At 42.6% G+C, this 12,818-nt stretch overlaps 1 protein-coding gene across 6 annotated transcripts; it reads left to right on the top strand.

Moving 5' to 3' along the window:
- The first annotated feature begins 348 nt into the window (after nucleotides 1-348).
- LOC146692547 (heterogeneous nuclear ribonucleoprotein Q-like) lies at nucleotides 349-11,850 on the top strand. 6 transcript variants are annotated; one of them, XM_085432676.1, is made up of 12 exons: nucleotides 349-497; nucleotides 1,100-1,259; nucleotides 2,284-2,402; nucleotides 2,515-2,736; nucleotides 4,196-4,372; nucleotides 4,760-4,895; nucleotides 5,020-5,225; nucleotides 6,393-6,542; nucleotides 6,619-6,740; nucleotides 6,833-7,214; nucleotides 8,898-8,982; nucleotides 9,120-11,850. In XM_085432676.1, exons 1-11 carry the CDS (start codon nucleotides 495-497, stop codon nucleotides 8,937-8,939), a joined length of 1,719 nt encoding a protein of 572 aa, XP_085288802.1. In that variant the 5' UTR covers nucleotides 349-494; the 3' UTR covers nucleotides 8,940-8,982; nucleotides 9,120-11,850. The 6 variants fall into 6 exon arrangements, with proteins under 6 accessions (XP_085288802.1, XP_085288803.1, XP_085288801.1 ...); XM_085432677.1 differs by having other exon boundaries at nucleotides 8,901-11,850; XM_085432675.1 differs by having other exon boundaries at nucleotides 8,898-11,850.
- The last annotated feature ends 968 nt before the right edge of the window (nucleotides 11,851-12,818 follow it).

Below are 12,818 nucleotides of genomic sequence, written 5' to 3'. Positions count from 1 at the left end.
AAATAAGACTTTACTTCGAAATAATCCGGAAGCACCTGGTGTCTATGTGCTTAAACATCTTCATAATAAAATTGCAAGAGAAAAAATAATCATCTGAAATTAATTAATTTACTCTAAAAGCAGTGTTACATTTACACGTACATTGTATAGAATATACATTTAAACAAGCAGTATATTTAAACTAAAATACAGACATCTCTTTGTTGTAAAATAAAATAAAATAAAATAAAATAAAATAAAATAAAATAAAATAAAGAATCACTGGTTCAACGCCACCGTTCGAAGCCCCAAAGTAGCCCATGAAAAGCAGTTTCAGAAGCCCCGTACACGCAGGGGGTGGGGTGGAGAAGCGGAGTTTGCGACGTTACGTAGCCGCCATTTTGTTTCACCGGGAGTAAAGAAGCCAGCCTGAGAGCCCCGGCGTGAAAATTTCCCCTCATTCGGACTACCTAAATTACGGCGGAGCTGCATCGTGCACCCAAATTCAGATTCGCATGGTACGTACGCTCTCGAGGCAACGAGAGGGGATGTTAAATTCGGCTATTAACCTGCAGCTTTCTGCACTCTAATGTTCGATGCATTGCACGACCGGGTGCTGTTAGCATAGCAGCTCGTTTTCATGGCTAGCCGGCATTTTGGAAAAATAACGGGCCTGTTTGCATATACTAATGGGAAAATAAATGTGCTCTACGTTATGAGTAATGGGCCAAACACACGGAATCACCACAAATTGCACGTGCTTGACCTTTGGATCTTGTTTAACTAATGCTAATCTCGTGCATTGTGCACTTCCATGCGTACCGCGCTCGGTGAGGCCTGTGATCTGTACGAGCCACAGATGTTAGCTCACAGACGCGTGGTGACTACATGGATGCCGCCTTTTCTGCTCACTGCTTAGCTGCTTGTTTGTGTGCTGTTTGGGCAAGTTTGTTTTTCCGCTGGCGTCTAACACGTGGTGTTAGTTTCGCAGCGTCTGCAGGACTTGCCTGTAAACCAAGTGGACGATGGCGCCAAACTGCACGCTTGATGTTGTTGTCCCACTTTAGTCCGGCGAGTGCGTTGCTGCTGGTGGTAAATGTTTGCTCACTTCTCTGCGCAGATGTCTGAAGACATGGCCACAGATCACGTTAACGGGAACGGGACGGAGGAGCCGATGGACACTACAGCCGAGGTGACCCACTCGGAACACTTCCAGGCTTTACTGGAGGCAGGTTTACCTCAGAATGTCGCTGAGAAGCTGGATGAACTTTATGTAGCAGGTAAGAGAACGCCCTGCCTCCGTTTTCAGCTCACAGTGTGTGCACAGATAAATCCACCCTCCAGCACACAGTGTGAAAGTCAGTAGTATCTGAAATTTGTGAATGAAATGTAGTACAGTACCTGGAGAGGTGATGCAAACATTACAAACACAGGAGTGGTGTGCTGGTCTAGCCTGCTTGAGATGACATGGGGTAGCCCATGAACCAAAGTTGAGTTTGACTGAGTTAAAATATTTGTCATGAACTCTTTGAAATCCTCTGCCACTTTCTCCTTTGTTGTTCAGGTATGTTTATTAGTGTTTAATTACCACTAAAACCTTCCTGCTCCTGAAGGAATGTCAGCACAAGTTAATGAAATTTGTAATTCAGAGCAATATTAACTCTTTTTCGTGTCTTTACTGGTTATTTTGTTAACCAGTAATAAAATAAAACGATGACAGTGAATTAAGCAACACCCTAAATGAACAACAGTGAACAGGGAGCTGATTCAAAGTAGTTAAACCAGTCGTATCAGCTGCTGACAGATGGCTGAGGGAGCATCAGATTGATCATTGTCACACTGAAGTATAGAAATCAGAGCAAATGAAATAACTCCTGTTACTACAAAGGCCTGGGTGAAGGTAGATGGAGGCCAGCTGGCAGGAACAAAAGAGCAGCTGTGTGTCCACGGCAGGTCAACAGGACTGTCTGAACCTCCAGCAGATGGTGACAAACACTGAAAGGAGACCTCAGGGCTTCTTCAGCCTCCTGAAACCTGGCAGTATGACAGGAAAACTTTTATGTCCATAATAATGAAACTGCTTCATACCTTCAGCTGTTTTACTTTGCTTCCTTTTGGATCACATTGATGATCCATCCTCAATCCTCTGTTGCACAACTGCACGAGTCCCACTGTCTCTGTGAACCTTCTCACCTGTGCTGAGTATTGATGAAGTTGATCGGGTTTCTAAAGTTGTATGGGGGTGTTTCTGGTGGGGTCATGTGCGTTTGCCAGTTATTTTGAGGTGTGTTTTGTGTCCGTCAGGCCTGGTAGCACACGGTGACCTCGATGAAAGAGCTATTGAGGCTTTGAAAGAATTCAACGAAGATGGAGCCCTGCAGGTGTTGGTGCAGTTCAAAGAGAGTGACCTGTCACACGTGCAGGTGAGTTTTAAATCATGCGAGACATGAAGGGAACGCTCGGCTGTTTATTTTTACCCCCTAACGGCAGCTAAATGTCCAGGTTTCTAATTTTCTGTTGTTTCTTATTCCCCAGAATAAAAGTGCCTTTCTCTGTGGGGTGATGAAGACTTACAGACAGAGAGAGAAACAAGGGACTAAAGTTTCAGACTCCATCAAAGGACCAGATGAGGCTAAAATCAAAGAACTCCTCGAGAGAACCAGCTACACACTCGATGTTACAACCGGCCAGAGGAAATACGGCGGACCCCCGCCAGAGTCCGTGTACTCGGGTTCTCAGCCCCCTGTCGGCACAGAGGTACTCCTCGTCAATTCATAGAAAATAGGGTCTTGTATTATTTCCTGAGATGTTACATTTTCACATCATGTCATTGGAGAATTTGGTTGTTTTGAAATTAGGAAGCTGTAAACAAAAGGCAGGCACAGACAGAGGTGCTTTAAATGGTTAAACCCACGATCAGAGTGGCGTCAAGATTCACTTCATTAGCTTCTGTGAAGCAGGAATCACTGCTCTGCTGAACAGGCATAAACGTAGCTAAAGTAAACTTACTTGTATTTAAGATTTTATAAACCACCACCAATGATTTTGACAATATTTGGTCTGAAATTTTATTCACAGAGGTTTTAAAACTGATACATCAACACTGAGTTTGATTTATAAAAAGTGTTGGGAAGAACATGAAGCAGAAGAAGAAGAGTTTCTTTTAACGAGGTGAAAATTATGCGAGGCTTCAGTTTCTTACTGCTGAGAAAAAAAAGATGTATAAATTAAACTCTGAGGACCTAACGAGATGTACTTTGAGTTTTAGCTGCACTGGGGTATATATTTGGTGTATTCAGATATGCTGACTTCGCTGTGACAGGTCTCGCAATGTGATGTGGGCTTTGGATCCGTAGATGTTTATGTGAATTGTTTGCGTGTCATTGGCCTCACGTGGACGGGGGGAACGAATGCACTGCTCAGTTTATCCTGTCATACAGTCACCTAACGGTGCAGAACAAGGAGCATTTCTTTGCTGGATTAAGTGGAGATTAGTAAAGTTTGGGCTGTCAGTTCTTCTATAGCATGAACAGTTTCAGCATTCTCTGTAGTTCCTGTGGTCCGATACTAGCACCGGTTAACTCATCTTAACAGATGAGGCGTTTGTGCAGAAGGCCCCTGACGGTCCAGCTCAGTTATTCCTGCCTAGTTTTTCCCTTCAGCTGTTTTTACGTGGGGTTCTCCACACAGTGTGGTCACCTTTACCTCCTCACATGTTCTCCTCCTCAATATCAGTATCTCACACGAGGTTTTTCTTCGCTTTTCATGAGTTATGGTGCAGTAATATTTGTTTCGGCATTATCACAAGACTGAGCGTAGCCAGTTTTAAACTTCTTAAAGTGTGCAGCACAAGCTAACCCGACACTGTCTCAGTGTTTACCAATGTCAAAATGCAAGGATGCATAAGACTGCAAATATTTTTGTGCATATTTTATATCAATATAACTTTACTGAGCTTTTTAACATGCACGTGTTTAAAAAGGCGTAAAATGTGATTTTCCTGTTGGGCAGCGTTTATAGGAAAAAGCTGTACAGACATGAAGTGTTTTCAGTCCACTTCACTGAAGCAACTTTAAGAGTAACTCCTAATTAACATAAACTGCACTTTTGAAATGAAACCATTTTCAGCTGGTTAACTAATAAATATTCAATAAAACCAGTTGCTTGTGGGTGTTTATATTTAGAATATCCTTCTTTCTTTTTTGTCCTCTTGTAGATCTTTGTTGGGAAGATTCCCCGTGATCTGTACGAAGACGAGCTGGTTCCTCTGTTTGAGAAGGCCGGTCCGATCTGGGACCTTCGGCTAATGATGGATCCGCTGAGTAGCCTGAACAGGGGCTATGCCTTCATCACGTTCTGCAGTAAAGAGGGTGCCCAGGAGGCTGTAAAGCTGGTGAGTTTGTCAGGAGCACGCGGCTGAGCATGTCGCTTTTCTAGAAAGTGACGGCGTTCAGGAGACCTGTCACTTTGTAACGGAGGAAGCTGTAGCTCAGGAGGTGAAGGGGGTTATATTCTGATTGGAATGGGTTTTGCTGGTGGTTCGATCCCTGCTCCAGTCTGCATGCCAAATATTCTTGGGCAAGATGCTAACCCCAGGTTGCTCATGAATCTGTGAATATTAGATATAAAGCACTTTCGCATGGAAACCATAGAGAAAAGTGCTGCATGAATGCGTGAATGAGGCGTGTTGTTCTGCTCTATGAGAATAGGTTACCTCAAAAACCTGTGTGCTGGAAAGGTTTTGAGTCTAATGAGAGTCCATCGGCTTTATTTTTTGCAGTGCAATAATCATGAGATTCGCCCTGGCAAGCACATCGGGGTGTGCATATCTGTTGCCAACAACCGGCTATTTGTTGGTTCAATTCCCAAGAGTAAAACAAAGGAGCAGATTGTTGAAGAGTTTTCCAAAGTCACAGGTAATGCTTTCTGACAGTTTTGTTTTTCTAAGAATGCCCTGCTGTCCTCGTTATTCTGCTCAGAAACACCCAGACTCTTAATATTGAACCACAGGCAATGTTTTTGTTTTCTTTCTTCACCCAGAGGGCCTGAGTGATGTCATACTCTACCATCAGCCCGACGACAAAAAGAAGAACCGAGGCTTCTGCTTCTTAGAGTATGAAGACCACAAAACGGCCGCTCAGGCCCGTCGCCGGCTAATGAGCGGCAAGGTGAAAGTTTGGGGCAACCTCGTGACCGTGGAGTGGGCAGACCCCATCGAAGACCCCGACCCAGAAGTCATGGCCAAGGTGAGCATTGGGAATCTGAAGTGTTCTTCAATCTTTAAGCCATAGGTGTCAAACTCTGGCCCGCGGGCCAAATTTGGCCCGCAGCCTAATTACATTTGGCCCGCGAAGCCATACCAAATGACCATTAGAGCTGGCCTACTGGTATTATACAGCTAACATAAATATAGTTTAGTATTAAGCTTGTTCCATATTCAGTTTTTCAGCAAAACTTGTTTGAGTCCATAAGAAAAGATTCATTCTTATATCTGGAGCAATAAATATATTTCAATAAATATTAATGTTAGCCCACGACTTTGTTCCAGATTTTAATTTTGGCCCACTGTGTATTTGAGTTTGACACCCCTGCTTTAAGCCAACCACCCATGAACTTAATCCCACTTCTCACTTTAAGGTCTGAAAGGCTTTTGTCCAATTAGTGATTAAAAGCTCCATTAAATAACCAGTAACTAAAAATAACCTAAAGCTGTGGGATTTAAAGATTACAAGTTATTCCCCCCCCCCCCCCCCCCCCCTTTTTTTTTTTTTTTAAAAATGCTGAACTCGTTTCTATTGAAACGACAGCAGAGCCAGAGTTAAAGCTGTTAATGAAGAAGGAAAATGTTAAGATCAGATCTCAATCTTTGGCTCCTTTTGATGATCGGATGTCAAATTCTTGCATTTGTAGCTGACTCTCCAAAGCAAACCATGTCTGTGTTGCTGATTCCAGTAGGAGGCCCTGCACTGGCAGCAAAACATCAGTGCTTATGCCCTTTGTGCTGTCTTTGTTTTTTGTTTTTAAACACGAGATAACAAGCTAGATGACACACATCAGCATTATAATGAACTGTTGTATTTTTAAATGTGACGGTGGGTTCATAAAAACTGAATCTTGCCCTTTTTTCCCCTCTTAATTCAGTGATGCAGAAAGTGCTGTTAAACAAGCAATACCACTGAAATCACAAATCTTTGCCATTTCTCTGTATAATTTTAAGGCAGGTTATATAAATAATAATAAAATATTAACATTTAACTACATTCGTGTTGTTGAACATAAATCTGTTTGTTCATATTGTGACCCTTTGTCTTCTTTAAATCAATCAAATTTTCCAAAATATGTGATTTTACTGCCTGCTGATAAATGTGCAGGAGGAGATGAGCTGATTAAATCTGAGCTTTACTTTGTTGCAGGTGAAGGTTTTATTTGTGAGAAATCTCGCTAATGGCGTCACGGAGGAACTCCTGGAGACGTCCTTCAGTGAGTTTGGAAAGCTGGAGCGAGTGAAGAAGCTCAAAGACTACGCCTTCATTCACTTTGAGGAGCGGGACGGTGCGGTGAAGGTATGTGTTACCCTGATGGTTGGCGCTGGATTAGAAACGAGGTGCAGAGACGTTAAGTCTTGTATTCTGTGTCCAGGCACTGGAGGAAATGAACGGGAAGGAGTTGGAGGGAGAGCCAATCGAGATAGTGTTCGCCAAGCCGCCCGATCAGAAAAGGAAGGAGCGCAAAGCCCAGAGGCAAGCGGCTAAAACGCAAATGTAAGAAATGTCTTCTCGAAGCATTCTGAGCAATCAAACCTTTGTTTTTGTCAGACCTGTCTTTCTAACCCGTGCCGTCTTACTCTCATCAGGTACGATGACTATTACTACTACCCTCCCCCTCCCCACATGCCCCCTCCCAGCAGAAATCGGGGTCGAGGAGGGAACAGAGGCGGCTACGCCTACCCTCCTGACTACTACGGTTACGAGGACTACTACGATTACTACGGCTATGACTATCACAACTACCGCGGTGGCTACGATGACCCCTACTATGGGTACGATGACTTCCAGGCCCCAAGCCGGGGGCGGGGCGGGAGCAGGGGCGCACGGGGCGGATCCTCCCCGGCCAGAGGACGTGGCGGCTCGGGGGCACCCAGAGGGAGAGCAAACTTCTCGCAGCGCGGCGGGCCAGGACCAGGTCGTGGCGGGCGCGGCGCAAGAGGAGGCGTGCAGCTGAGAGGGCGAGGAGGGGTACGTGGTGCACGGGGTGGCCGCGGTGGAAATGTAGGAGGAAAGCGCAAAGCTGATGGGTACAACCAGCCAGATTCCAAGCGTCGCCAGACCAATAATCAGAACTGGGGCTCTCAACCCATTGCTCAGCAACCGCTCCAAGGTGGTGATCATTCTGGTAACTATTCCGGTTACAAATCTGACAACCAGGAATTTTATCAGGATTCTTTTGGGCAGCAGTGGAAGTAAACCCCGTAGTGCTTTGATAACAAAACCCGTGTTTGTTTTTGTCTTTTTATTTAGAGACTTGATCTGATTGGCCCTCAATCCCATACGGTTGCCTGCATTTTTTTTCTTTTTGTTTTCCTCAAAATTGGTGACATCTGGCAAGATCTCCTTTTTGTACATATTTTAATAATCCGCTTGGACTCGTCTTAGTCACACTCCCACCTGTTTCTGGCGAACTGGTTTTCTCTCTTCCTTTTGGGGTTTTTATTTTTTATTTTTTTAAAACGACAAAAAGAGAAAAAATACAATGGGCGTTTAAAAGATTTTCCATAACGGAATTTGAAAAAATTTTTAGATGCAAATGTGCTCGAGCTGTCTATTTGGCTATAGCTTTATGTCTGTTTTTAGAAATTCTGGTTACCATGTTTTAAGTAGCTAACGGCAACAAAGCATATGTCTCCTAAACATGTATTTAAATCCAATGAATACGATTTGTATTGTCAAAAAGTAATGCGTGTCTTGTTATTGAAAAGAAGAAAAAAAGGACCATCGTAGTCCTATGGTTTTTCTTTTTTTGGCTTTACATTTTGGCTTGTATTCTTTGCTGTTTGTCTGCTTTAATAAACATACACGCACTCGTGTACAAAACTTCAAATTGTGTTGCAAATTCATGTTTCGGCAAATTCTCTCTTCAAATTACCTTCAAATTTAAGGCTCCTTGTGGAAGAAAATGGACCAAAGGTTTGCCAAATGTTTGGCCACGTGCTACAGTGTCACCTTGCATGCCATCAAATTCAAATCACCTTCTGATAGTCGGCATCTCTCAAGTGCTCTGTATGTGTAGTGACATACTCCATCCTTATGAGTTTCTCTCATGTCCAAAGAACATTGTTTCACAAATTGGTGTCCGAAATTCACTCTCAGCAGCGTCAGGGTTAAGCCCCGCCCCCTACAAGTCTCTTAGTCCTTGTTATCAGCTTTGGTTGGGGGTTTTTTTGGGAGGGGGGGCATAAAAGCACAATTTGATTTGTTTCAAAGTGAAGCTTTTCCTTGTCCCAGAAGGATCTACTTAGCTGTTGAAGGCCTGGATACTAATCTTGCATGTTTTACTCTGGAGGTCTGATAATTGTGCTCTTGTGCATGACCTGCTTCTAGGTGTTTTGTTTTTATTTTACTCCCCTTTTGCTTTTACTGATAATGATGGCTGCTCTTACCCCCCCCTCACCTACTCCCTTACCTTGCTCCCCCTCCTCCCTCCCTCTGTCTGTCTTGAGCCGCGTCTCACCTACTGCACCTCGGTTTTACGTTTAATAACCGGCCCGGCTGACTCTGCTCGCCGTCTTCTCTTTAAGGCATTGCCATGTGCATGTTAACGTCTGAGCTTGTGCGTGTGAGCTCCAGAAACTGTAAATGTGTGTAGATGTGATGCGATCCTGTTTTCAGTTCTCTAATTGCTTCCTTTTGTTACCTGACTAGCAGGAAAAAGGGGGCGAGGCTGGTCCTGATGTGTTGCTATGAGGACTGACGGCGACGCACGCTGCGGGCTTCGGTGGATGAAATGGTAAGGTCAGCTGACTCAATGGTCCAATGGTTGTCCAGCCTTTTATTTTATTTATTTTTTGATTTTTTTGATTTTCAATGTAAAGGAAGGTTTTTTTCATTTTGTTTTTGATCACCTTCGAACTGCCATGTTTGAAGATGATCAGAAGAGTAAACCCCACCTCCTCCAACCCTAAGGCAGCCATGTGAGATGTACTGAGGTCACGGTGGACATCCTTCTGGAAAAGGCTTTGCACTTTTTTAAATTGAGGCTTGGAGTGGTGCAGTGGGACTTGTTGTTTCTGAGTTTTTGGACTGAGACGTGTGAGGTGCCGACACCTGGGTCTCGCAGGAAAACTGGTTCACGAGCTACCTCGGTTTCACGGAAACGCCTCAGATCATCTACTTAAGGAAACTGAGACAGGGCTCGAGCCTCTCCGGCTTTGCAGCAGAGCACTTGATTTAATTGAGGCTCTCGCTGAGACCTGGCACCGGCCGGTCCTGTGGGAGCGAGCCTGAACATGCCTTTTTTGCTGTCTTTGTACATGAACTGAGTGACAATGAAGTTAACGGACAGATTGTTTTGTCTTTTATTTGTAAGGCTTGAAAACCACAGCCCTCCTCTTCTTCATGTCTTCCACAGCCTGACCCAACAGCTGTCTTAACTACAGATTTAGGATGTCATGTGACATCCTGCCATGTCTAAGAGGGTCTGGAAGAAAATGGGTTACATATTTTGCATTGTATGTATGCCTCTGTAGACTATCATGCCATGTATGTATGTGCTTATGAGAAATTTACCTGTGGTGTTGACTCATGACTTCTCACTGGTGCGAGTGTAAAGGAGAAATTTACTGCTGGCTGCTCAGTATTTGGAAGGGTGGGAGTTTAAGGCTTGTTTTGATTGAGAAGATGACCAACCAAAGAGCCTGAAAGTAGTTTTAACACTTAGTTTTATACTCCTGCGATTTAAAACTGGTTAAAAAGAGTAAAAATATAGTCAGACATGTTAGAATGAGAGTAAAACATTTTAACATCTGTCTGTTCTTTCAGCGTTAAACGTTGAAGGGAAATGCAGACCTTGATCTGTGGTTTTATTTGAATCAAAAGGAGAAAATTAATTTCTTCAGAGGACAAAATTTAAAACAAGTTTTTATGCTCAGTGTCAGATAAAAGCTTTTTCTTTGTTTATTTATTTTTTTAACCCTGACAGATAGGGCTGTGCGATATGACAAATCTCATATCCCGATAGAAGACATTTATCGTCCTGACAACGATATAAATCACAAACATGTCATATTTTCTGTAAATTCTGACTCTCGTCCAACTCGACTTGCATGAAGTTTTTCCAGCTAGGCGTCCTTTACCCTGATTCGAGTGTTTTAACCGATGCATGAAACTATACATTTTTAGACATAAGTTGTAACGGCCACCATTTTCTTTCGAAGTTTGAGTCTAAGGTTTATTTTTAGCACCTGACGGCTTTTTTTTTTTTTTTTTTTTCTTCTCATCCGTAAACTCTCTGCATACTCTTTGACATGATTCAGTTTATTTTGAAAAGTCTCAACAGGATCTTGAGCTTTATTGTGAAAGGTTTACGTGGAAAACAAACAAGCGGACAGCGGAGCCACGCCATGGTGTTACCGTTGTTCTTGCTAACGACAACACGTAAAAACAGACGCTTGTCCGTCAGTAGTGTGGTTATATTAAATATGAGAAAGAGAGAACTTTAAGAAATTAATATAGCCACTACAGTGACCATCAAAACGATGAAAAAATATTGCTGTAAACACTTTATTTTAGGACACTACGAAACAAACGATAGCGTAATAGGAAACAATAGACGTTTTTATATCATCTTATGATATATATCGTTATATCGAACAGCCGTAAAAGGCCACTGCAGTTTTGTCGTCAAGCCACTCGAACAAGGCTACTTACAGGGTCGGCCATCGTTTAAAAACATTTTAAAATGGGTTCTGCAGGAATACTCGTAACTTGTTTTCCGCTTGATGTTTCTGTTAAAATACTATATTTGGAAAATATTTAGTAAAAGGGGTGATGCCTCCCCCCCTTCATCTTTTGTAGAAACACCCATAAGTCAGTGTTTTTAAAAACACTTGTCTCTAAACACGTACTCGTCCTTTAGAGCTGAAATTTTAATTATGTTGCATCTGCTCTCGTGAGAGAAATGATCTCTGAGCATGAAAGTTGAAATGTATGCCGCTATGACATCGATAAACGCCAGTTTGACCATTTTGAATAATTTCAGAACTTTTAATAATGACAATATAATGAATGAATAATTAAATTATTTTGTTTAGAAACTTGTTTGGAGGTAAATGGTTTGGTCGCTAGGTTTTGGTGGTGTTACCCCCACCATGACGCTTTCATCTTTGTTCTACCTCGCAGAGAGATCAATCACTCTGATCGATTAGTAGAAAGAAAAGAATGATCTGTTACACGTCCCTTTAAAGTAGAGGAATTCTGGGAGATCGGCGGCTCCAGAGTCACTGCATTGTAGCCTTTGGAAGGACAATGTGAGGTTGGATTTCTCCTTTAAGCTCCTTTCAGTGCATTTTTGTGTCTCTGCCTTGTGTTGTGACCTTTGACCTTTGACATGAGCCCAGAGGCTTGGTCTCATGTTGAGCTTTGTCCCATCTCTGAGGGCCGTGCTGCTGCTGCTGCCGCCGCCACCTCCTCTATGGGGAAAAATAGAGCCACATTAGTGTTTGTTTCCATGTTAGACCAGACTTGATTTTATGGGTCAACAATGTGTTTTTGTTTGTTTTTGCTAACGAGTGTGTTTGCAGTTTGCAGATGAATTGTTTTATACTGTACAGCGAGGTGACGTAAACCTATTTTTCTAATAAAGCCATGGACTTTGAAATCGGCTCTGTCTTCTTCTATTTTGAATTTTGCCAGTGCATAATCACATTTCAGAGAGCCTAGAAATATATTGGTGATGTTTAACATTTATTAAATGCCTTAGCTCAACCCAAGCTCAAAAGAAAGAGCAGGGGTAGGCAACCTTTCTGATGAGTGCCATCTAAAATTTCCTCAGAAGTCAGTGTGCCATATGATTGCATTAGCAATAAATTTACTTATGCTCTATATCAATAGTTACACACTATATAGAACAACTTTATACAATTATATTTGTGCGCAGATGCTGGCAGCTATCAGCGACTAGTTTTCAGCTATTTTGAAACAAAAAAGACTTTTTATCCATAACAGCAAATGAACTGTACAACAGAAAATGGAAATGCTATTTATGGTCTCCTCACAACAATGATAAGAAAAAACTGGGCCAATATGGCATGTTTGTTAATACAGAGATACACATGTTAATGTGATCTCTGGTCTCCCACTCAGAGACACAGGTCCCCGAGTGTCCAGCGTTCAGACGGCTACCTGAGGACTCGTGTGAGAGAAAATCTGCTCACACAGATATGTAGAGCCAAATACTGTCAATAAGGCATTTGCAATGTTCTGAAGACAGTTAAACTTATTTTTAGCCAATTACAACCTGAATCTGATAGTTGGGGTTGTTAGCTAAGATACCGTCATTAAGAAGCAGCACAACTGTTTCTATGCGAGCTAATTTGCGATGTGCACCGCTGGCCCGACCATTTATTTTTTTAATGCACCTTCTCAGATTATTTCACTGCGTGTCGTGCCCAGAGTTGGACTGGGACAAAAAATCGGCCTGAGCATTTTGACGAGACAGACCCACCAGGTATTAAAGCCATAAAGCCTTTGAATGAAAACAAACACTGTTGTGACAGTGATGTACAGTCTTGTTGGTATATGTATGATTTCTATACATTTTATGTCAGATAAAAACTTTGGTTGTAA

Source organism: Copadichromis virginalis, linkage group LG15, assembly GCF_057382275.1.
Source record: "Copadichromis virginalis isolate Kocher_CV1m ecotype Utaka linkage group LG15, C_Virginalis_male_GT1.1, whole genome shotgun sequence".
NCBI classification, from domain to species: Eukaryota; Metazoa; Chordata; class Actinopteri; order Cichliformes; family Cichlidae; genus Copadichromis; species Copadichromis virginalis.
The sequence above is the reverse complement of the archived record's forward strand: the minus strand, read 5'-3'. Positions and strand labels throughout refer to the sequence as shown.

Coding starts and splice junctions, on each gene's coding strand:
- LOC146692547 (XM_085432671.1), top strand. Junction 1,260..2,283: donor GGATGAACTTTATGTAGCAG/GTAAGAGAACGC, acceptor TGTGTCCGTCAG/GCCTGGTAGCACACGGTGAC. Junction 4,896..5,019: donor AGAGTTTTCCAAAGTCACAG/GTAATGCTTTCT, acceptor TTCTTCACCCAG/AGGGCCTGAGTGATGTCATA.